At 44.5% G+C, this 27,881-nt stretch overlaps 1 protein-coding gene across 1 annotated transcript; it reads left to right on the top strand.

Moving 5' to 3' along the window:
* Window positions 1-124: 124 nt before the first annotated feature.
* Window positions 125-27,881, top strand: nup160 (nucleoporin 160). The gene is made up of 34 exons (XM_036125329.1): window positions 125-267; window positions 2,440-2,548; window positions 2,681-2,891; window positions 7,177-7,399; window positions 7,475-7,665; window positions 9,047-9,283; window positions 11,078-11,175; window positions 11,541-11,625; window positions 11,804-11,872; window positions 11,950-12,033; window positions 13,242-13,412; window positions 13,602-13,701; window positions 13,838-14,003; window positions 15,591-15,724; window positions 15,800-15,954; window positions 16,104-16,240; window positions 16,327-16,397; window positions 18,817-18,967; window positions 19,068-19,137; window positions 21,707-21,805; window positions 21,892-22,011; window positions 22,091-22,186; window positions 22,270-22,364; window positions 22,469-22,565; window positions 24,847-24,952; window positions 25,141-25,301; window positions 25,419-25,479; window positions 26,326-26,442; window positions 26,589-26,712; window positions 26,789-26,887; window positions 26,981-27,122; window positions 27,296-27,421; window positions 27,508-27,603; window positions 27,692-27,881. The coding sequence occupies exons 1-34, from the start codon at window positions 177-179 to the stop codon at window positions 27,788-27,790; spliced, it is 4,191 nt and encodes a 1,396-aa protein (XP_035981222.1). The 5' UTR covers window positions 125-176; the 3' UTR covers window positions 27,791-27,881.

Below are 27,881 nucleotides of genomic sequence, written 5' to 3'. Positions count from 1 at the left end.
TTCCCAGCAGGCCTGTGTGTTTCTAAAACGAAACACTGGCGCACTGACGTCACGTCCCCGCAACACCGCGTAGCCAATGAGCGGGAGGGGCGTGTCCTGTCGTGAGTCTGTGAGCTGAGAGCTGTTTGAAAGAGCAGCGCGCGCAGCCCGGGCCTGCACGTAAGCAGGAAGAGAAGATGGCGGCTGTTTTGGAGCACAGTCTCGTGGAGATCTGCGGGTTCGGGCGGGAAGCAGAACGGCGGTTCCGAGAGGTCATAGTGAGTCCAGGTGAGAGCCGAGTTCTGACGGGGCCAGGCGGTTCCGGGTTTTGGTTCTGAATGTTCTGTGAAAGCAGCCGGACCGCAAGGTTGAAGCTAACAGCAGCTAACGGCGCTGCTAACTCGCCGTGCGCTCAGTCCTCCGTGGGTTTACCGTTGACGGCCAGCCGCATGTGACCAGGTCACCTCCTGTCAGGCTCTCCGGTCAGAGCCGTCGGCTTTACCGGCTCCGGTTTCCGGTATTAGATAGACCCAGAGTCTCTCTGAAAACAAAAACTTCTGACCGTCAAAACTGCTGCTTTCTGGTTCCGATCAAACGCCTATAGCTCCAACCAGAACTAACTGAATCCACAGCCGCTCGCAGATCAACACACCTGAATTTATACCTGTCCATTCAGACCGTGGCTCCTTTGGGTCCTGTCTGGACTGCGGGCGTGTATTCATGGACGAACCGACCCAACTAAACCCAAACATGGAGCTTATCTGTTGACAAGCTGTGGCTCTGAAGGAAAGAATGATATAATGTGGAGACCTCAGAAGTTTCAGGCATAGTGAAATAAAATAAACACAATAGTCTTCATTTAAAAACAGAAATAGTCCATACCATAAATAAATAAATAAAACAAATCCACACAGAAGTTAAACTACACAAAAGAGAGACAAAACTTAAATGGGGAAAGAATCAGGGACGCACTGATATAATGATTTAGCACAATATTGAAAGTATCAGTATAGCTATTTTGGCCAGAGCTACTATTTATCATATTTATATGTATCATTTTCTGCCCTTTCTACACTCTGAATAAAAGGACCTTGCTCTCTGCTTCAGTTTAACACCCAATCATGTGTCATCATCATCATCATCATCATCATCATTATCATCACCATTACTGTCACATGACCAAACAAACCCCACATGGCCAGCTGCTTTTCCATTCCTGAAAAAATGCACAATAAACAACAAGGTGGAAATGGACTTTAGTTTTTAGTGTAAGACCAGTTTTTCTTATGGGACTGATATTAATAAGTAAACAAAATAAATAAATAATGCCGGCCGATATGTTATGAACGCAGAATTATTGTGCATCTCTAGAAAAAAAATCCCAAAAAATCTTTGACCCACTTATCACAAACACTTGATTGCATGTGTCGATATGAATGGTGTCACAACTAATTAAGTTTTGGAGGAAGTTGCTTTTTCAGGGCCACATTTGTTTGGATCGCTTTTTTCCCCTTTGATTAAAGAAATTGACATGAAAAGCACTTTTTGCATGCAATCTATCTTTTTATGACATAAAATATAGTTTGATGTGAGAGGGGGGAAAAAAGCAAAAACCAAAGAAATCTCTAAGTGGGTAACTGATCCTTTATAAATCAAACTACAATATGTTACTAATTAGGGCTGGACGTTAATTCAATAAAAATATATATCTATTGATAGACGTACATCGATGATAGGAAAAAAAGGTAATTAAAAAGTTCAATAGAATAACACTTTTCCTTCCTTTTACATTCTAGATATGTAGGTTAATATTACAGTCGTTACATCCTCCCAACCAATCACAACACAGACCCAGGAACCAAGCTCCGCCCCCTTCAAAGAGTTCAAAGAGAACGCGTTCTTTTTTTAAAACTTATAGTTTTGGTAAAAAGTTGGTTGAATAAAGGTTTGAATTCAGTGTTTGTCTATTCTGTATCTAAAACTAGGTCGCTAAGCAACAGGATAAAACGGCCAGGGCTGCACTTAAAATATATGTTTTGAATTTGTTGGTAATTATCGATATCGATCAATATGATTTCTATTTTATCGATTTTCTTTTTTTTTTATTATTATTATTTATTTATTTTTCTAAATCGTCCAGCCCTATTACTAATTAATGTTCAGATGATTTTAAAAACCAATTCAGTAAGAAACGCTTCAAACGGCACCTTCAGGTGAACTGAAGGCTGCAAAGACCCGGTTTAGTTTTGGAAAGCTGCCGTCATAAACGTCTGCAGAGTTCATTACAGCAGGATGGATTAAGTTAAGATTAAAGACCAAATTCACCTGAGTCAGAGCAACAACCACTGGTAGAAACAAAGATGGTCTATTGAGGGGACATGCGTCACACTGCTGAGATTGCACTCCTGACTGGCTCGTGTCTAATTTCTGTGGCTAACAGCATACCTCTCCTGTCCGCAGGTGTTAGCGCTCCCTCCGGTGGGCTGAAGTTTCCAGACAGCGCTGGAGCTTTCCATTATGAAGAGAGCGGCAAGCTGCTGTCCGTCACCAGCAACCGCTTCGTCCACTGGTGAGTAGAAGACGACTGATCGGGACTTTTCTACCGCAGTGTTGATATTTGAGTTCAGGGCCGCCGCTGCTGCTTCTACAAAGTCTCCTGCTGCTGCTTCAGATTCATCTCTGCGTCCCTGTTGTGCTGCAGGTGGACGTCAGCGGACACGGTGCAGCTGGTGGAGGAGTCTCTGGACACCAACCTGCTGAATAACGCCATCAGACTGAAATTCAGCTGCTGCAGCGTTCTGCCGGGCGGAGTCACCATCCAGGAGACCCTAAACAACGTCGTCATTCTCATCTGCACCAATCAGAGTGTCCACAGGCTGGTGCTTCCTCATCCGGCGCGCATGTACCGCAGCGTGAGTCCCGCCCCCCCAAAAAATGTTTCCTGTTCCCGAACGGAACGATCTGCTGAGGTTCTTCTGCAGGTTCCACCTTCTGTCTTCTTCTCTGCTCCACATCAGCTTTGTTTCTTGATGTCGTGTGACCTGCTTGCTGTGTGGATGTTTGTTGTGTTACCCGCACCTTCTTAAAGATACTTTGGCCTTTTTGCTTGTTGCTGCTGTTGGCGAATGGCCGGCTAATCCCACGACTGGATAGGTAGATCAATTATACGACAATAGAGTCGCAAGGCTGACGTATGGACTTTAAAGATTGCTCCCGTATAAGAATAAAAGTTGCTTATATTACTTTCGGGTTGTTTTGATATTTTGATGACCAAGTTTGCCCGCTGGTCCTGGATGCAGCATGAGCAGCTGTAGCGGGAGATCAATGGAGATTCCTCCGACTTTCTATGATGTACAGAGTTGGGTTGATTGCCGCTATTTGGACGTCAGCTAAAGCCGGACATACACTGTACGATATTTTCAATCGTTGTACTCAGATGCAGCTCAAACTGTCTGACGAAACCTCGGTGTTTAAAAGTTCACAGCTCACCATTTCTGTTTTTACTGTACGGCCCGACCCTCTGATGTGATCTGACTGCTCACACTGTCCGTCTAAAAACTAGGTCGAACTCATCCCCATATGGAGATGCTGCTTTTCAGACTCATCTATCCAGAAGCCAAATGTAAACAGTAGAAGAAGAAAAAGAAAAGTGTCAATGCTCACTGTTAAATCTGAGGCTCACTAGAATGAAACGCGCTGCATTGGCAATGGCGTTTGGCCAATTCCAGCGACATCAAGTAGTGAGCAGGTAAGAGTTTTTTGGTGTTTTATTGAAGCTTAAATCTGATCATACGTCGAACAGCTCACGACGAAACGAGCCATCCTTTGTTACACTTTTGTCATGTCTGCGTGTCTATCCTGTCTCGCGATATTGGCTTAGGTCCCTAAGTTGACCATGATTGTTTGTTTTGTCATCATTTTTTCAGCTGGAGAGGTACGCTCGATGCAAAATAAAGAAAAGATGTAAACAGTTGTTTTGTAGCTACCTATTGGCAACATATACCGATTCCTGGACGGTGACTACAAACAGAAAAAAAACGGCCGACGCTGCCATGACCGCCGCGCAGGGGAAAAAACAAAGCTTACCGTTCATCAACTCGGCCAGTTTTCCAGTCTTTTTAAGCCCTCAAACCTCAAGCCATCGTTTGAGCTGAAGGTTGGTGTGTTCTTCGACAGTGCGACCAGTAAACCGTGTGCCTGGGACATCGTCTTGCGAAAGTTTAATGGCTGTAAAGTCGGTCATATCGCTGGTTCTGTTGCGCGTGTAATAGCTGGTTGCTACGGGCGTTCTCTACCTCTATGTCCTACCTAAGCGGCAAAAGGGGCGTTGCTCTTGAGACGGTGACGTCACGTGCGCGGTACGCCATTGTAGTTGCTCCTCCGTAGTTTGACTCCATGTCACACGTACCGCCGCCATGCTTCTCTCCACTCCTATGTTTTCATCTGACAAGAAAAAGAATTTCCTTGTTTGCACATGTGCAGTGTGCAAGGTTGGGGGAAATCGGCTCTTAGACGCTTGTAGCTCTGCTTTAACACCAGGAGGCGTTCATGATCAGCTCACGAGGGCCGACTGAATTTCAAGCAAGTTTGATTTTCGTCTGACCGTCCGATTCCTGATCGGGAAATGGTCATGAGAGGCTAAACGCCCCTCGTTACCTCCTGGATGCTACACAACGCACCTTGCAGCTGAAACTCGGCCCGATCGAAAAAAAATTCTCACATGACTGAAGAATCGGCCCAAAAAGGGCAAGAAATCATAAAGTGTATGCCCGGCTTAAGTTTTCTCCATCAAGTCTGAGGTTGTTTTCTGTGAGAAGTTCAGTTCAGTGGTGAGCGAGCTAATTACCTCATCGCTGTTTAAAGGTGCGGACATTAAGTTCTGGTTCGGTCCAAGTTTTTCTCTACTGTAGCTGCATGAGAAGCCTAAATGTTCCCAAACAGCAGAGTTTAGTGGGAGTCCTCCCCGTCTTGCTTTGGTGTCACTTTGTGAAGTTGCCCTGCTGAACATCGCATCGCACACTTGGTTCCGCGTCTAAACGTTCTGCACATGTTCAGGTATAAAACAACGCTGTGTTCGTTTGGTACATGCAGGGCAGGGTCTACGCTGATTTACTCCCCGGGCGAAAAGCCCTCCAACTGCCACTACAGGCATGGCTTCAAATACAAGCTAGACCTGAAATAATTTTACTAGTCGTCTGAAAAGGCCTTGGTTTGGACTGCAATCGTTGGAGGTTTTACATAATTTAATGCAAACACTGAGACTTGCCATTGTTTTATTATTTGGTTCCTCCTCCTTCTTTCTCCTCCTCATCCTCACTCCTATGACTGGCATTATTCTGTCCCTTGCATCAACTCCACGACCTCGACTAAAACTGGCCTCCTCAGCTACAGCTAACGATAACGGCAACAATAAAAAATAGGGCTGAACAATTAATCGCATTTTCAATATAATCGCGATTTAAAAAAAACGCAATTTCCAAATCGCAGAGTCTGCAATTTTTGGCTATGTAACAATTAGGGAATTAGACACGTCCATTAGGTGTTGGTAAAATGTTTAAAGTGGGTTTGCCTCCACATGAAAGGGAAGACAGTTGCAGCAGTGAGATAATCTAATTTTATTACTTGTTTTAGAGTTTATATAATCATGTATAGCATTAAGTACAGGTCAATCAGTTTAATACATATACTTGTTTGTTGGTTGCACTTTATGTTCAACAAGGATTGATGTCCAAATCAACTAAAAGCTGTTCTCTTGAATAATATTCTGATTAATAGAAACATTAAAGGTTCTTGTTTTAAATAGTCCTTGTTTACAAACATCTTTTTTTTAGAGAACATTTTTGTTGCTTGTGGTTAATGCAGAGAAAAGTCAAAATTGCAATTTTGGTTGAAATATATTGTAGGCAGAACGCAATCATTTCTGCTCCGAGTTTAGATGCTGCGGGTCTTTTAGCAACTAATCCGCACGGCGAGGAAACAGATTGATTTGTTGTTTGTATATGTTTAAAAAGACATGATGAATTAAACTGGAAAAAAATCGCATTAAATCGCAATATATATTTAAAAAATCGCAATTAGATTATTTTGCAAAATCGTTCAGCCCTAAAAACACTATTTAAAGTACATTGATGGAGCACAACTACAATAAAGAACAAAATAAGGAAGGTGCCAAACACACAAACACAGTAAAGGAACGACTCAACTTCTTTCTATTTTTCTTAAACTTGTGGAATATAGTTAATGTAGAAACCCATTAGGAAAACATTATGTAGCCTTTGCAAAAGCACTTCTGTGGGTGCGTGATTCATTTTGCCGTGGGTCTCCGTTATTTGCTCTGCATGCCGGGCTGTCAGGATGAGGCGGCTGTGGTTTGCCTGTGAGACGGCGCTGAGGGAAAAGAGAAAGGGCTCAGCTGCTGCCTCAACACAGTGACATCAGAACGATTGTTACTTTCAGTAAAGTCTTAGACTTGTTGCTAGTCGCTTTTTGAAAGAAAATTATGTGTCTGAAAAGTCATTAAATATAGCAATAAAGACCCTAAATATACAACACAGGACTGTCGTCTAGTTTTCCTTCGCTCCTGAGAGCAGAAAAGCCCGTTAGCCACTAGCAGCCAGACGGGAAGTAGCAGGCGGTGTTGGTTTTTCAAAATAAAGTACCTTTTTAACGTTAAATATTATATTAACCATAATTAGAGTTTGAAATGAACTTAAATAAGTGTAAAAATATACACTGCAAAAATGGAACTAAAAATGACTAAACTTTTGTTGAAATCACTATATTTATCCTTGATTTGAGCAGCTAAATAAGATGATTTGCCAATGGAATAAGATTTCTGCACTTAAAACATGAACAACTTGTCTCCATCATCTTATTTCAAGTGCAGTATATCTAATTGTCTTATTTTAGGGTTCAAAATACTCATTCCATTGGCAGATAATCTTGTTTATCTTCCCAAATCAAGGACAAATGCAATAACTTCAAGAGAATTGTACTTATTTTTAGTTCAGTTTTTGCAGTGTAGGCTATACATAATATAGGATAGATGGATCTCTTATGCTTTACATTGTTTTGACACATATTTAAGATAAACTTCATTCTGACTCTGTGGCGGTACATATGGCGTGATCCCCGCCGTGTCTCCTGCGTGTTTGTGGCGTTGCGTTCTGATCCAGCGTGGATGTTGCTTCGTTCCAGGAGCTGGTGACGGAGCGCCACATGCAGTCCATCTTCACCGACGTCATGAAGCTGGACCTCCAGGACCCGGCCAGCTGCGCCCTGATCCCCGGCTGGGCGGGGCACGCCGCCGTTCCCGGCGCTGTGTCGGCGTGGCTCAGCTTCCACGGAGACGCTCACTTCGCCCTGGGCTCGCCTGCAGGAGGCATCACCGTGGTGACGCTGCCACCCCACGACTCGCAGGGTGAGTCACGTGACCTTGACGCGATGCGAGCGCGTCGACGTGAACGTCGGGCTGTGAGCGTGTTGGTGTCTGCAGGCAGCGCGTCGGTGGTGGAGCTGAAGAGGAGCTCCGTGATGAGGAGGATCTCCGGCTGGATGCCCACCGCCATCCGGGGGGAGCAGAGTCCGCCGGACCGGGTTCTGAGCCTGGCGGTGCGGGAGGAGGAGGAGGATTCGCTGATCTTCGCTCTTTGTCAGGATCACCGGCTGCGCATGTGGTCGCTCACGGTGGGTCGGGTCGCTGTGCTCTGACGGAGCCGCGAGGTTCTAACAGGGCTGGACGGTACAGAGAAAAAGGGATTGGTGGCCTAGTGGTTAGAGCACAGAGCTTCGGTCCCAGAGGTTCTGAGTTCAACTCCCAGAAGCTGCCATTCTGGGTCCCTGAGCAAGACCCTTAACCCCCAATTGCTCCCCAGGCGCCGCACAGTGGCAGCCCACTGCTCCCTAAGGGGATGGGTTAAGATGCAGAAGTGAATTTCTCCATTGTGAGATCAATAAAGTTCAATTATTATTATTATTAATATTATTATCAAACAGCTTCAGTTGGTGAAATTTAAAGAGCAGAAGAGAGAGGGTTCATCGTAATGTGTCCGGTCCTGTTTTTATCCGCCTATACTGCAAAAACAAAACTAAAAATTAGAAAATTTGTCCTTGATTTGAGCCTGTAAATAAGATAATCTGTCAATGCAGTGATTATTTTTACTCCTAAAATAAGACAATTAGATATACTGCACTTGAAATAGGATGATGAAGATGAATTGTTCCTATTTTAAGTGCAAAAATCTTATTCCATATGCAGATCGTCTTATTTACCTGCTCAAATCAAGGACAAATACACAAATTTCAAGAAAGGTTTACTTATTTGATGCAGAAGTGAATTTCTCCATTGTGAGATCAATTAAGTTCTATTATTATTATTATTATTATTATTATTATTATTATTATTATTATTATTATTATTATTAAAAGCAGATCAATAAATCTAAAACATAGATTTAAAGTGGGAATTTTATGCTGACTAATTTGTAGATACAGAACAGCAAACTGAATTCAAGCTCAACCCCTTATTCAACCAACTTTTTACCAAAACTACAAGTTTAAAAAAAAAGAAAAAGAAAGAAAAGGGGCGGAGCTTGGTTCCTGGGTCTGCGTTGTGATTGGTTGGGAGGATGTAATGACTGTAATATTAACCTACATGATAGTCTAGAATGCAAAAGGAAGGAAAACTTTTATTATATTGAACTTTTTATTAACTCTTTTTTTCTATCGATCGATATATATTGTTATTAAAATATTGTCCAGCCCTAATCGGGACATTTTCATTCATTTCTGTGAGGTGGGCTGTGCTAGTACGTCAGGATTGTGGGATTCCTTATAGCTCCTTAGCGCCTGTAAGGGACATTGTGAGGTTCCTATGCTAAATTAGCCTCAGAGGAAGCACACAGGCTCATTTTCTTATCTCCTTCCTTACCGACTTATGACGGCGATCGATACAGGTATTGAATTATCGTCCAGCCCTAGGTTCTAAATAGCAAAATCCAGAAAAGTGCCGTTCTGTGTCTGATTCTTAGCCGTGTTCTGATAACTTGGTTCTGTTTCTCCCCCCCAGGAGCAGTCGTGTCTCCTGGAGGCCGACATGTTGGAGTACATGCCGGCCTGTAAGGGCGTGAGGCGGCTGTCGGGTCAGGGGCACCGTCTGAGGCTGGCCTTCTCGCCCAGAACCGGGCTGTGTCTCTGCGTCTACCTGGCCGTCCCGCAGAGAGGACAGTTCATCGTCCTGCAGCTCGTCGGCACAGACAACAGCCGCTACAGCCTGGAACACATCTCCTCTCTGTTCAGCACTCAGGTGGGTCCACAGGCAGAACAGCAAGACCACACCCAGAACCGTCCACACAGACACAACTTAAAGGTATACTATGCAACCGGGGTTGATTTTCCAGCGAGGCTCCCCCCAGAGGGCGAAAGTAAAAGTGCACTGTCGTAAATATGCTCAGCTGTTCTGGTTTCTCCATCAAGCCAGGCGCGGTTGTTTTGTGCTTAGCAGACAGGCGAACGCAACGAAAAGTGGAAAAAACAGCAGTACAAACAATGACTAACACAGAGAAAGTATGAACATGCACACAGAGAGAGAGAAACCATTCCAATGTTACTTACAATCGCATCAGCAGAAACGCGAGGTCCGCGTCTGCCTTGCAGCCTTCTTTTTCTTTTAGCTCTCGCCATTCTGAAAAAGCTTGCCTGATGTTCACCCGTGTACGACTCCTCTCTCTGTCCAGAACCCTTTTCCTCTTTCTTGCCTGCTCTGACATGGGCTTTCGCTGTTTTCTCGCTGGTTCCGCCATGATAACTGCACAAATATCGCCACTGCGCTAGCAACGAGCACACCTTTCACTGGGGGCGTGTAACTGTTCTCGCCGTAAAGCAAGACCGACTCTCGCGATGCACCAGACTTCTGAGCCTGTGGGTGCGGACCGAGGGCTCTTGCAATGGGGTACCGCGCACGTGACGTCACCGACGCAAGAGCAACGCCCCTTTTGCCGCTTAGGTAGGGCATACAGGTAGAGAACGCCCGTAGCAACCAGCTATTACAAGCGCAACAGAAACAGCGATATGACCGACTTTGCAGCCGTTAAACTTTCCCAAGACGATGTCCCAGGCGCACGGATTACTGGTCGCACTGTCGAAGAACACACCAACCTTCAGCTCAAACAATGGCTTGAGTGTCGAGGGTTTAAAAAGACTGGAAACGGGCCGAGTTGATGAACGGTAAGCTTTGTTTTTTTTTTTTCCTGCGCGGCGATCAAGGCGGCGTCGGCCGTTTTTTTGTTTGCAATCACCGTCCAGGAATGGGTATATGTTTGATGTTTGTCTTATTTGAAATGTTTTTGAGTAAGCTATCCTGGTAGCAGGCTATCATGTTAGCGCCTGCTACCATGATAGCCTATATGCTGTCATGGTAGCAGGCGCTACTTTATTAACATGTCGGCCACCAAAATACTCTTACCTGTTCACTACTTGATGTCGCTGGAATTGGGTCAGGATGTTCTTCGGTCGGGCCCTTTCCTCCAACAAAATGCTTGCTACATATGTAGGCCGACCGCACCGGTATATCCATCGCACACATTTCTCCTTGGCACTCTTGAATTTCGGGAAAGTAATTAAGAAAACATCCTTCATATGCGGCCGATCAGCGTAACTCGAGTCGCTGTTGCACGTTCCATAGCAACAATGTTTAAAAACCATGATCTTAGATTTGGAAAAAGCAGTCGTTTACCGAGTAAAACCTAGGCTAACGCACGTCTCTTTTACAGCGAAACAGCGGCGGACTATGCAAGTTTGCCCCACTGCGTACCACGTGATGTGACGTCATCGTGACGTTACGTTTCTAAAAATAGCTCGCTCGCGGTATGCTATTGCAAGTACGGTATTTCCCCCACAGACCACCAGGGCGTCCGAGAAAACCTTTGTTCGACCTGAAATGACTAATTTAATCATCCAAAACGGTATGGAACACATTAATTAACTGAAAAATGTTGCATAGTATGCCTTTAAACAATTACAGATCTAAACCCACGAGACGGCTCTTGGTGGCTGTTTTTGTCTCCCTCGTTGTAAATGGACCCAACGGTTTGTGCTGCAGGAAGCTCTGGTGGACTTCACTCTGACCCCGACCGACGTCTGGGCTCTGTGGGAGGACGAGTCCAACTCGGCTCTGGTCAAATACATCAACTTCGAACAGTAAGCGGGAGCATCAGAGACTTTTCAGTCCCAGAACACTGCAAAAACGGACCTAAAAATAACTAAAATGTCCTTAACGTTAGTGTATTTATCCTAGATTTAAGATTATCTGCCGATGGAATGAGTATTTTGACCACTAAAATAAGATTATTAGACATCCTGCGCTTGAAATAAGACGATTGAGATGAATTGTTCCTATTTTAAGTGCAAAAATCTTATTCCATTGGCAAATCATCTTATTTACCTGCTCAAATCAAGGGCAAATACACTAATTTTAAGAACATTTTACTTATTTCTAGTTCCATTTTTGCAGTGAAGCTCTGGTTCAAACTCGGCGCGTCTCTGTTTTTTTTTTTTTTTTGCAGCAACACGGCGGGTCAGTGGAACCAGGTGTTTGTTCAGCCCCCACCGGAGGAAGAAGTCTCCGTAGGGGTGGATCTGGACCCCAGGGTACGTCCCCGCCACACATCAGCAGCACAGAACTGAGCTTTACCCGATAACCAGGACAGCCTAGGAGCTTAGTTTTTATTTAGATAGACCGGTCTGGGTCTATCGTGGGTTGAATGTGTTCTTTGGCTCCGCCATCTTCTCAGTTATCCTTCATCTCTGTGCCATGCTGCTGTTTCAGGAGACCTACCTGGAGCTGCTCTTCTCTCCGCTGCGCTTCACTGCGTCGGCCATCGTCAGAGCCCTGCAGGTGAGTCCACCTGTCTGCAGTGTGAGGCAGGAGTTCTGCCATTACTCTGGCTTCATGGTCCTCTAACTTGTGTCCAGATCTTCCGACGCGGCTCTGAGAGGATCCCGGATGCGTCCTGGGAGAACCTGAAGAAGGAGGTGACCCAGGCTGTGGAGAGCGAGGTAATTTCCTGTTGAAACCGGAGGATGTCTTATCACCAGCAGTAGGTGGCGCTGTTACTCTGCTGCCATCAAGTTTCAATGTCACCGTCTCCTAGAACCCTTACTGATGCAGACCCAAGTTGCTACATTGTGCTTTTGTTATTACCGTATTGTTCGGACCATAAGGCGCACCGTAAATTAACGTGTCTGTGTGTCTTTGTCCACATATAAGACGCACTATGTATTATCGATAAAATATAAATCAAATTGATTGATAATTATCAAGAAATACAAAACATATATTTAAAGTAGGGATTTTATGCTGACATATTTTTAGATACAGAACAGCAAACTGAATTCAAACTCAACCCTTTATTCAACCAACTTTTTACCAAAACTAAAAGTAAAAAAAAAAAAAAAAAAAAAAAAAAAAAGAAGAAACGTGGCGGAGCTTGGTTCCTGGGTCTGCGTTGTGATTGGTTGGGAGGATATAATGACTATAATATTAACCTACATGATAGTTTAGAATGCAAAAGGAAGGAAAACTTTTATTCTATTGAACTTTTTTCGATCGATATCGATAATTATCAACAAATTCAAAACAAATATTTTAAGTCCAGCCCTGGCTGTTTTATCCTGTTGCTTAGCGACCTATTTTTACATAAAGGACACGCAAACTCTGAATTCAAACTTTTATTCAACCAACTTTTTAGCAAGACTGCTAGTTTTTAAAAAAGAATAAAGAACGTGTGTGCTGTGAAGGAGGCGGAGCTTAGTGGCGGAGCGTTCCTGGGTCTGCACTGTGATTGGTTGGGAGGCTGTAATGACTGTAATATTAACCTACATGGCTAGAATGCATAAGGAAGGAAAACTGTTATGCTATTGAACTTTTTTTTTTTCCATCATCGATATAAATCAATCGATCGATAAATATTTTTACTGAATTATCGTCCAGCCCCATTACATATTCTAAGTCTATAATGTCACTCCCCCCCTCGGGAATGGGTGACCAGATGTCCCCGATTTCAGAGTATCACGATGCTGTAAAAAAAAAAAAAAAAAGCTTTATAATCCGCTGCGCCTTTATGGTCTGAAAAATATGGTGTAGTAAATCTGTTATCAGACATCAGTTTTAATATGGGTGCATCCCTGGATCTTAAAATGTATTTAATGTTTATTCAAACCCAACTGACCCGTCTCTCTCTCTTTAACGTGTTGCCCACCTGCAGCTGCAGAGCAGCGTCACAGAGTTCGAGTTTTCTCAGGAGGAGTACCGACAGCTGCAGGTGGAGTTCTGGTCCCGGTTCTACTCCTGCTGTCTGCAGTACCAGGAGGTGGAGTCCACGCCGCTGGGCCTGACGGTCTGCCAGCAAACCGGGATGGCCTGCTTGCTCCGTAAGGTGAGTGCGGTACCAGCAGGACTAAAGCTACGCTGCGTCTGTTGCTTATTGACGATGGAGCGTCTGTTAGCGCCGCTGATCCGATCAGGATTGTGGAGGTGGCAGCGCCCCCTCCTGGTTGGCCATGTGGTACGGGGTCAAATCGGGTCAACGGGTTCTGAACTGCTCTTCATCCTCTGTGTGGTCCAGGGCTTCGTGTCGTTCCTGCTGCCGTGTTTCGCCGTGGATCACCTGTACCTGTCCTACGATCAGTACCTGCAGTCTGAGGAGGACACGCCCATCAGCGACGGTAACCAATCACATGCAGCCGGGTCGAGACGTGTGACCCCCAAACCGGACCGATGTCTCAGTTCTGCGTGCCGTAACGCGAATATCTCTTTGAGTTGGAGCGATTCTGTTCAGTCACCTCGCTGCTTCCGTCTCAGACCCGGATGTGGCCCGAGACGTCCTGCAGCTGGTCCGGACCCTGCGGCTCGTCAGCGACACCGTTTCTGCGGAGATGGCGTACGAGATGGAGAAAGCTCTGGAGTATCTGCAGACGCCCGAGAGGGCCGCCGAGCTGGTCCTGGAGAACATGGTGTGCAACGACAAGTAGGTCGCCTGGCAGAACCAGACACATAAACCCAGAACCCGACACAGACGGTACCGTATATTTTGGACTATAAGCCCCGTTTACACAACTTTTTTTTTTTTTAAACCATGCCGAGAACGGTCCGAGCTCAGTAACTGAGATAACTATCGAGTGTAAATGGATCGTAAACTGAACTAAACCGTGCCAGACACAACCGAACCGCGCTAAATCTAGACCAGTTCTGGCCCGGTTCTCTGATAACAAAGAGCGCATGAGCAGACCGCTTCATCTCCTTACAGCCAGCTGACTAATTTTGCGGTTTCAGACATTCATAATAATACTACCTTCCCTACAGTGACACACGGTTTCCAGTGATGATTCTGCTTAGCAGTGTGATGAACCTCAACGTCTGTCGTTGTTTCCTGCGTCTGTAAATCCTGATTAAACGTTCGTTTGTCTTATCCACGTTCCAAAAGCCGACTCTATCAAGTAAATTCACCAAAGGTTGCCTTCTTCGCTTGACTCTCCGCAAACAATGAAATATCACAATTATAACCAAGCATAACTTCCTGAATGTTACGGGCGTCGCTATTTTTATTTGCTTGATTCCCTCCTTCAATCCTAGAGAGCAGTAGTACCGCAGATCGTCACTAGGAGGCCAGGAACCGTGCTAGCGTGATGTGTAAACGGTCGTAAGAACCAAGCTCAGCACGGTTAACTGATCCAAGCTCGGCATGGATCGGTTAAAAAAGGGTAGTGTAAATGGGCTTATAAGTCGCACTGCACTATATGCATCAGTGAAGTTGTAACCCGCCCGGACTACAGACCTGTAAGCTAGCGCTAGCTGCTATTAGCTCCAGTTCTGTTGTGGTTGGGGTCCTACGAGCTTCACCGCGCAACGCTCCACTGCGTGAATGTAGACTGAAACAGCTAATACAACATACAGACATGTCTTCAGTCTTTGTTTATAAGTTAATGTTTCAATTAAATGTAATTAAATTTAAAGTTAAGGTGACCAGATTTCTCTAACCGGGGACGTCTCTGATTTTGTTGAGAATCTCTGTCTGGGGGGTTTGGTTCGTTTTGTATGATCTGCAGCGCCGACGGGGCGGGAAAGAAGCGTTCGGCTCAGGTCTTCTACTACATTGAGAAGACAGCAGGACCGGATAAATACCTTTTGTTGCACTAAACGTTTTTACTCCTCATGATAAAATAAAATCGGGGACAGAATTTTCCAGGACAGGTGATCAAAAACGGGGAAATCAGGTATTTCCTGTCCGGTCTGGTCACTGTATAAGTTGTACAGGAGCATGATGGTTTTCACTAGCCTAGAGCGCCCTCCTGTGGCTACAGACGGCAATGTTTACTCTTTGAGTCCTGCTGGTCATTATGAATTACCATTTAAATTTGATATTTCTTGAATATAAGTCGCAGGATCGGCCAAACTATGGAAAAAAAGTGCGACTTATAGTCCGAAAAATACAGTAGGTCACCTGACAGGACCACAACGTTTGCCCAGATTCTGATTGGCAGCTGGACTCTTTTAAAGACGTATTCCTGACCAATCACTAGAGAGCATAAGGAACCGCTGACCTTGTTTCCCGTAGGGACGGCGTGATCGAAGACATCCAGAACAAACTGCAGGACATCCGGAACCCCTCGGTAGCCATGATGGCTCTGCTGAGGGAGCTGGACCTGGAGACCGACTCGGAGCTGGGTGGAGACGGGCCCGTCGCTCCAGGTAGGCGGCCCGAATGCCGACGGACCTGCGTGGCTCGTGAGTGATGGAGCGTAATCCCCGCTTCGTGTCTTGCAGGCCTGAGCGTCAGGATGAGCCTGTCTCAGCTCTACGGCAGCAACTGTGCCGTCTCCGTCGTCTGCCAGGCTGTCTGCCACATGGCCATGACCCGGGCCCAGTTCTGCAGAGACCTGCTCATACTGCAGAAACTCTACCTGCACTTCGGAGACAACGTACGTACACACTGCCGGTGCACAGAGAAGGTCCCACCTGTCGTGTAGCGTCTGAGTGTTGCACAGGTGTGATGATGATACCTGTGGAGCAGGTGTGCTCAGTCTCATCTGTTGTCCTGCGTGTCTACCTGCTGACTGTGTGTGTCCAGGTGTTCCTGGGCGGGGGAGCCCAGCTGCTCCAGCTCCAGCAGGATCTCATTCCCCGGACCTCCCACCTCCTCTCCTCCTATCACCTCCTCAAAGGCGTCAGTCAGAGCCTCGCCTCCTCCGTTCCCATGGACGCCATGTGAGCGCGAGCAGACACACACAGGCGCCTCCTGCGTATACCCGTGTCCTCGAGCCGAATCCCTGACTCTCCCGTTGTCGTTTCAGAGACGTGAACCTGCAGCACCTCACTGCGCTGGAGCTGTCGGACACGCCGAGCGTGTCGACGGGTCGATCAGGTCAGAAAACCCACAAAGTTTAGCCTGTCGCTGTTTTCTCAGACATCAGAACCCGCCTGAAGCTGCAAAACGCTGCTCTGCATTGAGCTGAACAGAAATCAGACAGACCTGCAGTTTGATGAGGGCTGGACGACATAGAAAAAAAACATATTGATAAAATAGAAATCATAATAATCAATATCAATAACAAATTCAAAACATATATTTTAAGTGCAGCTCTGCCCATTTTATGACTTAGACTTAGACAACTTTATTTGTCATTCGGTATGCACAAAGTGCGTACAGAACGAAATTTCGTTTCGTACAGCTTTTGTAAATCACAGTAGAAGTTAAATTACAGTTTTAGGTGCGGCAGAGATTTAGAGGTAAACTAGATTTTAAATATACAGTATACAAACAATTGTGTAACAAAAAAGAGACATTATTTATGTACAGATTGGATTGTGCAATGGCATTTGTGCATGAATGCATTTGTTTGTGCAATAGATTAAGGGTCCAATAGCATTTTTAATGCTATATGAGCTGCAATGATGCTAAAATGTGCAAAAAATGCAGATGTTGTTGCTTAGCGACTTATTTTTAGATACATACACAAAATGCATTAAATGCATTCTTGCACAAAATGCCCTTTTGCACAATCAAATTCTGTACAAACAAATGATTTTTAAAAATACTCACCTGTACACTGTGACGTTCTCCTGCATTGTTTACATTTCAATTGTTTACTTTTGAATCACTGCTGCACCTTATACTGTAATTTAATTTTACTGCAATTTACAAGCTGTATGCAACGAAATTAAATTCTGTACGCACTCTGTGCATACAGAATGACAAATAAAGTTGTCTAAGTCTAAACACAGAATTAAAACTCAAACCTTTAGTCAACCATCTTTTTAGCAAAACTGCAAGTTTTTAAAAAAGAAAAAAAGAACGGATGCTCTCTGAACTCTTTGAATTATTTGGAATAATTTCATTTGACTCTAACAAAAATAAACTGAACTCCTTTAGGTCTAGCAATATAAGAACAGTATTTGGGTCGGTTGTTGTTATGAAGACATTTGCTGTAATTAGCCAACTTTTAATATTTTAATTCAAAGCAGATTTTAGTGCACCAAAGTCTGCATTTGAGTAACTAAACATCACTGGATAGACGTTACTGTGAAATTAAAAAGTATGTCAAAAGTGTGTTTATTAAAAGTACTTACATTTTCTGTAATAATTCTCTTCTAATTAAAAACTAAAATCTTCCATCAGCATCAGCCACCTGTGCTGGTGGACCAAGTCCCCCGGGCCACAGTTTGGACATGCCTGATATACGTCTATCTATCTATCTATCTATCTATATATTATTGAATTATTGTCCAGCCCTGAGTTTGATTACATAGAAGAAAAAAAAAAAACTGTTCCGCTGCAGCTAAATATCTGAGAGCTGCTCGATCTGAGGGAGGACAGTCTGGACTCTATCTGCTAAGAAGCTGTGTTCATGTAGACCAGGGGTGTCAAACATACGGCCCGCGGGCCGGTTCTGGCCCGCCGAATAATTTAGTCCGGCCCGGTGGCTAAATGCATTATCATTATTCAAAAAAACTAAAAAAAATCTTTTTTTTTATTAATTTTTTTATTGCAGTGTCCTGTCTGGCAATGTGGCAATACGAATTGTTGTCTTAATGCCAAAAAGAGCTCATCAGATTTGACTTTCACAAGTGGAGCAGTACTGCTTTTGCCATAGTGCTCCACTTAATTTATGAATGTGAATAGTTTTATTATAATTCATGATATCTCAAATGATATGGACACTACAATGTGAAAGTAGGAGAGAAACGGAAGAACAACAGAAAAGGTGAAAGAAAGAGGAGATAAAAGGAAGAGAATGATAAAACAATTATTGAAAAAAAACATGTACTTCCTTTAATTGAAACTCTGCAGTTCCTATATTGTCCATGAGGGGCGCTGTTTTAATCAGCAGATGGTAGCACTGAGCTTCAGATGTGGAAAATTGATTTTAAATCATTTCTTAATTTTTATCTGTTTGATGTATTTTGTCATGCAGGACAGAGTTTTTAAGTTCCAAAAAATATGAATAAATGTTTTGCAACATTGTACAATCACTGTGATCAGTTATTATGCATAATGCACAAGTAAATGTTTAACTGAGTAAAAGTATTGTTGAAATTGCACATACTTTTCTTAAAAACGCTGAGGTTATTCATAATATATTGTGTAAAAGTGAAATTAATTTTATATAAAAATCAACAACAAGTTCACTTTTATTAGTTCTATTTAATCTTGCAATGAGTTTACTCGTGTGGCCCTCTTGAGATCAGATTAAGCTGTATGCGGCCCCTAAACCAAAATGAGTTTGACACCCCTGATGTAGACCGTCTGTGACGCTGCGTTGGTCTGAACTGTGTCTCTGCAGCGCTGAGCCCTCAGACGGTGCTGGAGCTCTTCTATCAGACAGCGGCCCGGAGGATCATCATCTCCCAGATATTTTCCCTGCAGAACACCGACTCTCCGCTCATCTGGACCCACATGATCTCCAGCCTGGTCCAGCTGCTAGCCCAGCTCATGTATCCTTCATCAGAGCGTGGAGCGAGTCCAGTATCCGTTAGCATGCCTGTCCTTCTGGCTCTGTGTTCCCGTGTGTTTGTCTTAACCGCTGCGTCCCAGCTGGCCCAGTAACCCCGGCTTCCAGTTCCCAGAGTGTCTGATGGCCAACTGTCAGTTTACGCAGCTGCAGGTGAGTCGGGTTTAACCCCTGATCATCCCTGGGGCCTGATTCACAAAACCAGGACAGAGGGTTTTCCTGATATCTGAATTAAGTCTGGACTCGGTTTCAGAAAAGCAGCAGCACATCAGTTAACATGCTGATTTATTCTGTGCAGCTAGCCTGCAGCAGGCTAACAGGCTAACAGGCAGGATTAGATAATCCTGCCTGTTAGCGGGGGCCACGGAACTGGCCCCCGCGGAGGGGCCAGTTCCGTGCGGGGGAACCCAAGCCGTCTGTCCGGGAAGGCAAAAAAAACTCCCTTTTTTTTCCTATCACGTCCGGGGTTCACCAATTTTGTGGGAGAATTACTTAACTATTAACCTTTTAAAAAGAAAGAAAGACTCAGAGAAAATGGCGTTCCTTTGTCTTAACAACGAGAATTCGTCTTTATTATGCCTAGAAACGTACAAACGGGTTTCAGGAGCGAATTCTGACATTCAAATACAATGGTTGTCATTTTAAAGGCTCATAATGTGTGTGCGTTAAACACAAGTGTCTGTGTGTCTCCATTGGTGTGTGTGCGCTACACGCTATTGACGTCAATTGGCAACAGGGCTTAAATTCTGGGAAGTGTTTATCACAAAAAGTACAACAACAGAGCGATTAGTTCCACTACTTGACATATCTTGGAACAGTCCTAGTAAATAACGACTCCAGATGTTTTTCTCTTACTCCCATCGGCGAGAGCCAGGGAAAAAGGTCAAAATGACCCTAACTCCCATAGTATCTTCTCTGTTCAATCACTAATCACACTGATCAGAAACCAAATTGGTTTTGTCAGTGATTCTGTTTCCTTATCTGTGTTTTGGTTTTAACAGGCTGCATTAAAACACCACTGATACACATTGGTAATTTACACAAGTGCTATTATTATTTTAAATTATGATGGTAGCCTATATCATTATTAACTTTATTATTATCCATGTGGGCATTGCTAATGTTCAACTGTGTTTTTGAAGACTGCTGTTTAACAGAATAACCTTTAATAGACTATTGCATGTGTTGAGGGGATTAGATGATGGCTGAAGAAGTAAAGGTGTCAAAGTCTGGTATTACACCATTTACCAGGAAATTCTGTGACTCTAGGGGGCGCTGTTTAGCTGACGCCTATAAAACAAACATATTCCCTCATTTGCACAAAATACGGATCTCACAGCCACAAAAGGGAAGAAAACTACACAAACCATAAGGCTCAGTGACCTAACAGCTGTTAAGGGAATTTCATGTTTGATAAATTTTATCACGAATAGGTCATTTATTTGCACATCAGGTATCCCACATGAACTTCTTTCAATGTTTTAGAGTCTATGCTTAGTGTTTTAAATACCAACAATATTTGTATTAATATTAATCTGATATGAGGTGAACATTGTTTTGCAAAGACTATCTGCTTAATTAGTTTCATCCTATGCTGATTTACTGTTTTAAGGAGTTATGCTAGGGCTGGGCGATAAATCGATTCAATCGATTAATTTGAATTTACAATTCTTTAAGATTTCATTTTTGGAAAATCTGGATTTATTTTGCCAATACACTCATTGGGTTTCCATGAAGAGAACAGCATGTGATGCTGGATATATGTTTAGGCAAACATATTGTCAAAATATTGTTAAGTAGAAACTTTTTTTTACCATAATACGAGGTACTTCATTTACTTATTTACTTTTTTTTTTTAACTTAGTTTGAAGTTCACAAGTGCAGTGAAGCCTGTTCTTAGCTCAATGTGTAATACCACTAGCAGCAAATGTTTTGTTATATTTTCATTGTTTATAATGGCACGGCTGCCATCTTGTTTTACAAGCATGTTTCACAGCTTGTTTTTAGTTGTACTTTGAATTCAGATCAACTCCCTGACGAGATGCTTGACATAAAAGCAAGGTTTTAAAATAATTTCTTTAATTTCTTTTTATGAAACAAAAAGGAGGAAAAAAATCGATTAATCGGATTTGGTATGATAAAATCGGAGATTTATTTTTTAATCCATATCGCCCAGCCCTAAGTTATGGGTCAGAGAAACAGCGCCCTCTAGAGTCAGAACCTGATAGATCAGAGAAATTTTTTTTTTTTTTTTTCCTTCGCCCCATAAGTAGCTCCAAATAAATGTTTTCCTTTATTATAGCAGCACTGTTTCCTTTCTGGAGTCTGATGAGCTTCAGTTCCTCATAAGGCTCCATAAAAAAAGATGCTGCTTGTTTTATGTTTGCCACTCACAACTCATCCGTTGTAGCGAAGGGCGAACATTTTCCTCAATTACTGGCTTTATCTGTCTTGAAACGGATAAAACCAGGATGTTCTGATCACACCGTGTCAAGCCGGCCTTTATCTTTATCCTAGATTTCTAAATTCAGGCTTAACACCTGAACCTGAACAGAAAATACCCAGAAGTCCTTTACCTGTCATCTTCTGCTGGTTCTGGCTCTGATTTATCCATCTCCCATATCTTTGTCCACCGTTTTGTCTCTTGTTTCTTTGACGACTTCCACTGCATCCCTGTTGGCCTCTCCTCTGTCTCTCACCTGTCCTACCTGTCTCCCTGCAGGATTACGTGCGTCTGATTGGCCCGTGGTGTCAGGTGAACATCGGTTCGTGCCGCTTCATGCTGGCTCAGTGTTACCTGGCCGACGGCGAGGGCCAGAAGGTATGTCGGCATTCTGCTGCCTCCGCACGCCTGCTCACCTGAGCCCCTGACATCACTTCCTGTTGTCTGTGTGTACCTGTGGGCAGGCCCTGCGGTGTTTCCAGGAGGCGGCGACAGAGGTGGAGAGGGAGGAGTTCCTAAGGAAGCTGACAGGTAGCGAGGACGAGGAGGCGGCGACCAGTCCGAGGTTGCAGTACTACAACAAGGTAAAGACCATCAGGTGTTTCGCACCTGTGGGGATCACCTGTCGGGTGCCTTTCTCACCTGTGCCGTGTGTGCGACCAGGTGCTGCGGCTGCTGGAGGACGTGGGCCTACCCGAGCTCGTCATCCAGCTCGCCTCTCTGGCCATAGCCGAGGCGGATGACGACGTCCACTGTCAGGTATGAGCGAGCGGCCTGCTGTTACCTGTTGCTGCAGGTGAACAGGTGAACATGTCGGCGTGTGTGTGTGTGTCTGCCTGCAGGCGGCGCTGTGGACCAGGATCTTCAAGCATCACCTGGATCTGGGACACAACAGCGAAGCTTATGAAGCTCTCACCCAGAACCCCGACAGCAGCATGTACGCACGCTCAGAACCAGAACCATGTGTAGTTTAACTGTCGGCTCGCCTGCTTAAAGTCAGGCCCGGTTCTGAAGTGAATTAAAATCACGTCTGTTCTCCAGGCAGCTGGATTGTCTCCGCCAGCTGGTCGTGGTTCTCTGTGAACGTTCCCAGCTGCAGGATCTGGTCCAGTTTCCCTACACGAACCTTCACGATGAGGTGAGGAACCCTGCGGGGGCGTCGGTCCTCATCAATGAGCCGCGATCAGATGTGATCGCCATTGTTTGATCATCGGCAGGCATGCTCGATATATCAGCTCTGATTCTTTTATCATGTTATTAGGAGTTATTGTTGATGAAAAATTAAGTTGGAAACAACATATTGAACTTATCTGTAGAAAGACTATGAAATCACTTGGTATTATAAGTTGAGTTTATTTTATTAACCATTCTTGCATGTTCATGTCATTTGGCAATGACATGAACATATATCGGTTTAATATATCCGCATATAACACATTGCATAACTGTTTGGGGTGCTACATGTAAATCATATCGTCATATGATTCTTATAATTCAAAATAAATTTTCTGCTCCTCATTTTATAAAAGACAACATTTTGACAATATTTAATGTGAATATATATATATATATATATATATATATATATATATATATATATATATATATATATATATATATATATATATATATATATATATATATATATATATATAAACGCAAGCATATCGAGTTAGCAAGCATTTCAGTTTAAAGTTCTTCCAGCATCGAATATGACAGAAACAAGTTAGTTGTAACCACTGCCAAGTTAAACTTTGGTATTGAACTTAAAATGGTAATGCTGCTCCCTGCTGTTACCTCAGAAATTGCCTGTTTTTGGTAGATTTTTTCCCAATAAAGAGAATTCCCTGTCAGTGGCAATAAGCTTTAATTTATTATTATTGCTATTTTTTGTTTTACATGTTTAAGTTGAGCTTTACACTAAATATGTGTTACAAATGTTACAACACTTTTGTTCATATGGCGGCAGAACATTAAAATAAAAGTGCTCTTTACACTACTTTTGAATTTATTCTTGGAGTTTGTAAATACAATGCGATTAATCGCGATTAATCAGGCAAATTATGCGATTAATCGCGATTAAATATTTTAATCGTTGCCCAGCCCTAATATATATATAATATCTAGCTCTCAACTGTGAAAGCAGCGCAGGTGTGAATGAAGCCATCCTGCTTGAATCTCACAATAGTTTCCCTGGCTTTATTTTTAACTGTGTTTTATTCTGTTCATATTAGACTAAATGTTATGTATGGGACAGACGTGCGTATCTGACATTTATGGAAAAAATACGGAACAAATCGTCCCGTATTGCTTCCAAACGGGCGCAACATCAATCAAGTAAAGGACGATTCTTTATTTTACAGGACGACTGACAACCCTAAAGTTAAAAGCACAAACATCACATTGGGTGGAAAATAAACTGTCCTGTAGAGGAATTTTAACTTTTCGCTCCTTTTGTTGGGAATCCTCTGACGTAAATTGAGTCTGTAAAGGGATCACATCATGCAAACATAAAGCAAAGTTAAGTAGATTTAGATGTTTTTGTTTTGCAGTCATTTAACAAGACCCAAGGCTCAGTTTAAGGCCATATAAAAAGTAATTTAAAAATAAAAAAGTAAAAACTAGGCACAGTGAGATCTCAGTGAGACTGACGTTTCCAGCTTCCATTCAGTTTATTTATGTCTAGAGAAAGCAGCAGTGCGGTGAGATGTTGAGGGTAACCAGGAAAACGCGGAGTGGAGTTTTAGACATTTAAAAGTATTCTATCAATCAAGTGGAATGGATTCATAAGAACAGCAGCAAGAGCTCAAGGAGGAGATCCAATCAGATAGCTGTCAAAAGTGGCGGAGCACGTCCCTTTCACACATAATTATTGCATCGCCCATGTCTCTAATGCACTTGTGTGCATTTGTCTTGAAGTTGCACCTCAGCATCTTGCCCGTCTTAACCACTGAGCTATATTATACACCGGAGTGCTAATCACCGTCTGTTTGAACGAGTCGCTGTGAAGCCACCAGCCGCCATATTGGTACTCCCTATTTTCCCCCAGTAACTAGGGAATATGTGCGCTACAGCATCAAATAACAAGGATTTTCTCATGTTCAGGGGGGGCTTAAAACTTTTAAAATGTCAAATGCCATATACTTTTATGTTATGTTCTAAACCTATCAAGTACTGAGAAAGTCATGTGCTGAAATATTTTGCATTTTATTAATTTAAATATATATTTAACATTTATAAATATATAAATAACAATATACAAAAACATATATTTACATATGTGTATACATATATACATATACGCATACAGCAAGATGGCGGCCAGTGACTTCAGTTTTTTGGCAAAATCAGCACTCCAGTGTATTATATAGCTCAGTGGTCTTAACATTGTGGTCATGTGACCCCCCCCCCCCCCACAGGTCGTCGGCATCATCGAGTCTCGCGCTCGCGGTCTGGATCTGCTGGCACACAACTACTACGAGCTGCTGTACGCCTTCCACATCACCCGACACAACTACAGGAAAGGTGGGAGGCCCAAACCGGTTGTGCACTAAACCCGTTCCAGTGTTGAACTGCAGTCGCTGGGTTCTACAACTAAGGCGGTTCTTTGCAGAACCAGATAAAGCTTAGCACTGGCGCTGGCTTTGGTCAGCGCCCTGATCCCCGCTGCTGCTCACGCATGCCCGTCTCTCTCTGTCCTCCTGTCTCCTTAGCGGGGACGGTCATGTTTGAGTTCGGGATGCGCCTCGGTAGGGAGGTCCGGACTCGACTCGGCCTCCAGAAACAGGTGAACTGCTACCTCGCTGCGCTCAACTGCCTGCGCCTCATCAGGCCCGAGTACGCCTGGATCGTCCAGCCGGTGTCCGGGACCATGGTAGGTACACACACACACACACACACACACACACACACACACACACACACACACACACACACACACACAGACGCAGTAACGCAGCAGTGCATGCATATAACCGTGTCTCTGCTGCAGTACGGGCGACCCGGGGCGTCCCCGAAGAGGAACTCGGACGGAGAGTTTCCAGCAGAACCAGGTGAGATGCTTACCTGCGAGCGGGTCTAAGGGTATGTGGGTGTAACCTGACAACAGCCAGATGCATGTCTCGCTCCGCCTAGCTCCACTCACATACATCTGGGACATCGCTCATTGAAAGTGATTTCCCCAACCAAATTTATGGTCTGGCCAATCAGGACGCAGGGCGGGTGTTTCCTGGATGTGACGTAGCGGAGAAGCGACCGTGAGATTCCAACAACAATGGCGGCTCGCATCGAGGAAGCAAGCGTTAACATTGATGCTGCTATTTCTTCCATGTTGTCCAATCTACCTGATATTGTTTCATTAAAAGAACATCAGAGAACGGCTCTGAAGGCTTTTGTTGGTGGAAACCATGTTTTCGCCTTTTTCCCGACCGGATTTGGCAAGCGGTTAGCGGCTAACGAGCGGTTAGCCGCTAACCGTTAGCGTTTAGCACGAACCATGTTAGGAGGCCTTTAGTCCTCAACACGTTCGGCCCGGGATCGACTCCGACCCGCGGCCGCCTGTCTTCCCCCTCTTCCTGTCAGCTCACTGTCAATAAAACGCCTCTAGAGCCGCAAACACATAAATTTTTTATTTTTTTTTCCTGCGTCGCTCTCATCAGCGTCACGGATTAGCTTAGGTGTGAGTGGTTGAAATAGCACGTTGATAAAGATGACAGACAAGTGGCTTATCCAATCATATGCAAGGATTTTTGATAAGGCCCAGCCTTCAATAAAGGGAATTCCTATGGATCTGTCCCAGATGGATGAGTGGAGCTAGGCGGAGCGAGACATGCATCTGGCTGTTGTCAGGTTAATGTGGGTGGGCCTGAGAGCCGATCCAACGTCTGCTTCCTCTGCAGCTGCAGGTAGACGGCAGGTGGACATCCTGGAGCTCTGCGACCTGGAGAAGGAGTACTTCCTGTCCCGCGCTCGCCTCACGCTCGCTCAGCACCACCCGCCGTCTGCAGCCATCGCCGGTACGCGTGACCCTGAGCCGGGTCATCTCAGAGTTTAGTGTAGAATAAACCGATGAGATCGTTGATCTGTGGTTTCTTCTGAAATCACAGAGCTGATCTCCTTTTAGCCGACCGGCGCGTTCATGGTTGTGACTCTTCTGATTCAGGTGGGGCGTCTGCGCAGGAGCTCGTTCAACTCCTGGTCCAAACTGGACTCTTTGACTCGGCTCTGTCTCTGAGCCGCATCTTCAAACTGGATCTGAGTCCCATCTTCGACACCCTGACCTTCAAGTGGGTTTCCCAGAACACTAAGATCTCCTCAAACGCTCACTTGACCCACTTCCTGTTTACCTGTTCATGTGTCCAGGTGCATCCAGCTGCAGTCTGGGGGGGAGGAGCCTCAGAGCGAAGCTTGGGGCTGGTTGGCGGCTAACCAGCTATCAGTCGTTAACACTAAAGAGTCTAGGTAGGTCGTTGTTAGTGATCACACTGATCAGTCAGTTGATGGATTAGCAGCAGACCGTGATCGGTAACCACGGCGCCTCTTCGTCTTCCTCAGCGCCACAGACGAGGCGTGGCGGCTGCTGGCCTCCTACCTGGACAGGTATCCGTCCACCAACGGGCAGCATCACCGCCACGTCATCCACAAGCTGCTGTCGCACGGCATCCCGCTTCCTGATTGGCTGCTTAAGTCCTACAAGGTGAAAGGGGGGCGGGGCTACAGTCTGCAGTTCATTGAGCCTTTAGATGTGCTGACTTGTTTGTATTTACTTTGGTTTATTTGTGCTTTATATTGTCTGGATCTACCTCTGTATGTATTATGTTTAGTTTTAGTTTATCTTGTGAATTTTTTAATCATCATCTGGTTTCCTAGTGTGTTGACGCTCCCTCGCTGCTGCGTCTCCTCCTGAACTTTGACCTCCTGGAAACGGCTGCGGAGCTGGTGTTGGAGTACGTGGACGCCGTCCTCGGCCGCGGACACCAGTACTTTGGCATCGAGGTAGGGATTCTCTCCGCCTCGCGTCTGTCAGCGGGTCGTTGACGGCGTCGCTGAATCTTTTTTATTTTATTTATTTTTTTCTCCAGCGGCCGCTCTCGGCCACGTCTCCGCCCGCCTGGCTGCCGTACACCGCCATCGATCAGCTGCTGCACGCTCTGAGCGAGACACAGACGCACAGCAGCGTGAGTCACTTCCTGTTTGCATCCCATCATGTTTGTTTGCTGGTTTTACAGCTCGAGTATCACTCACCAAACGTTCTGCTCATTCCAGCTTCACAATAAAGTCCGAAACAAACTGGACGAGTACCACAACGTTGTCCAACAGACGACAGAACGCCGACTTGCCGCTCAGAGACGAGTGGCAGCATGAGACAAGTCACTGCCAACCTCACCATTGACCAGTTTTCTATTTGTTTTTTTTATGTGTAAATCTTCTAATTAAAGTGTTTTCTAATGTTTGA

Source organism: Fundulus heteroclitus, chromosome 2, assembly GCF_011125445.2.
Source record: "Fundulus heteroclitus isolate FHET01 chromosome 2, MU-UCD_Fhet_4.1, whole genome shotgun sequence".
NCBI classification, from domain to species: domain Eukaryota; kingdom Metazoa; phylum Chordata; class Actinopteri; order Cyprinodontiformes; family Fundulidae; genus Fundulus; species Fundulus heteroclitus.
Note: the sequence above shows the minus strand (reverse complement) of the source record. Positions and strands in the feature narration are given on the sequence as shown.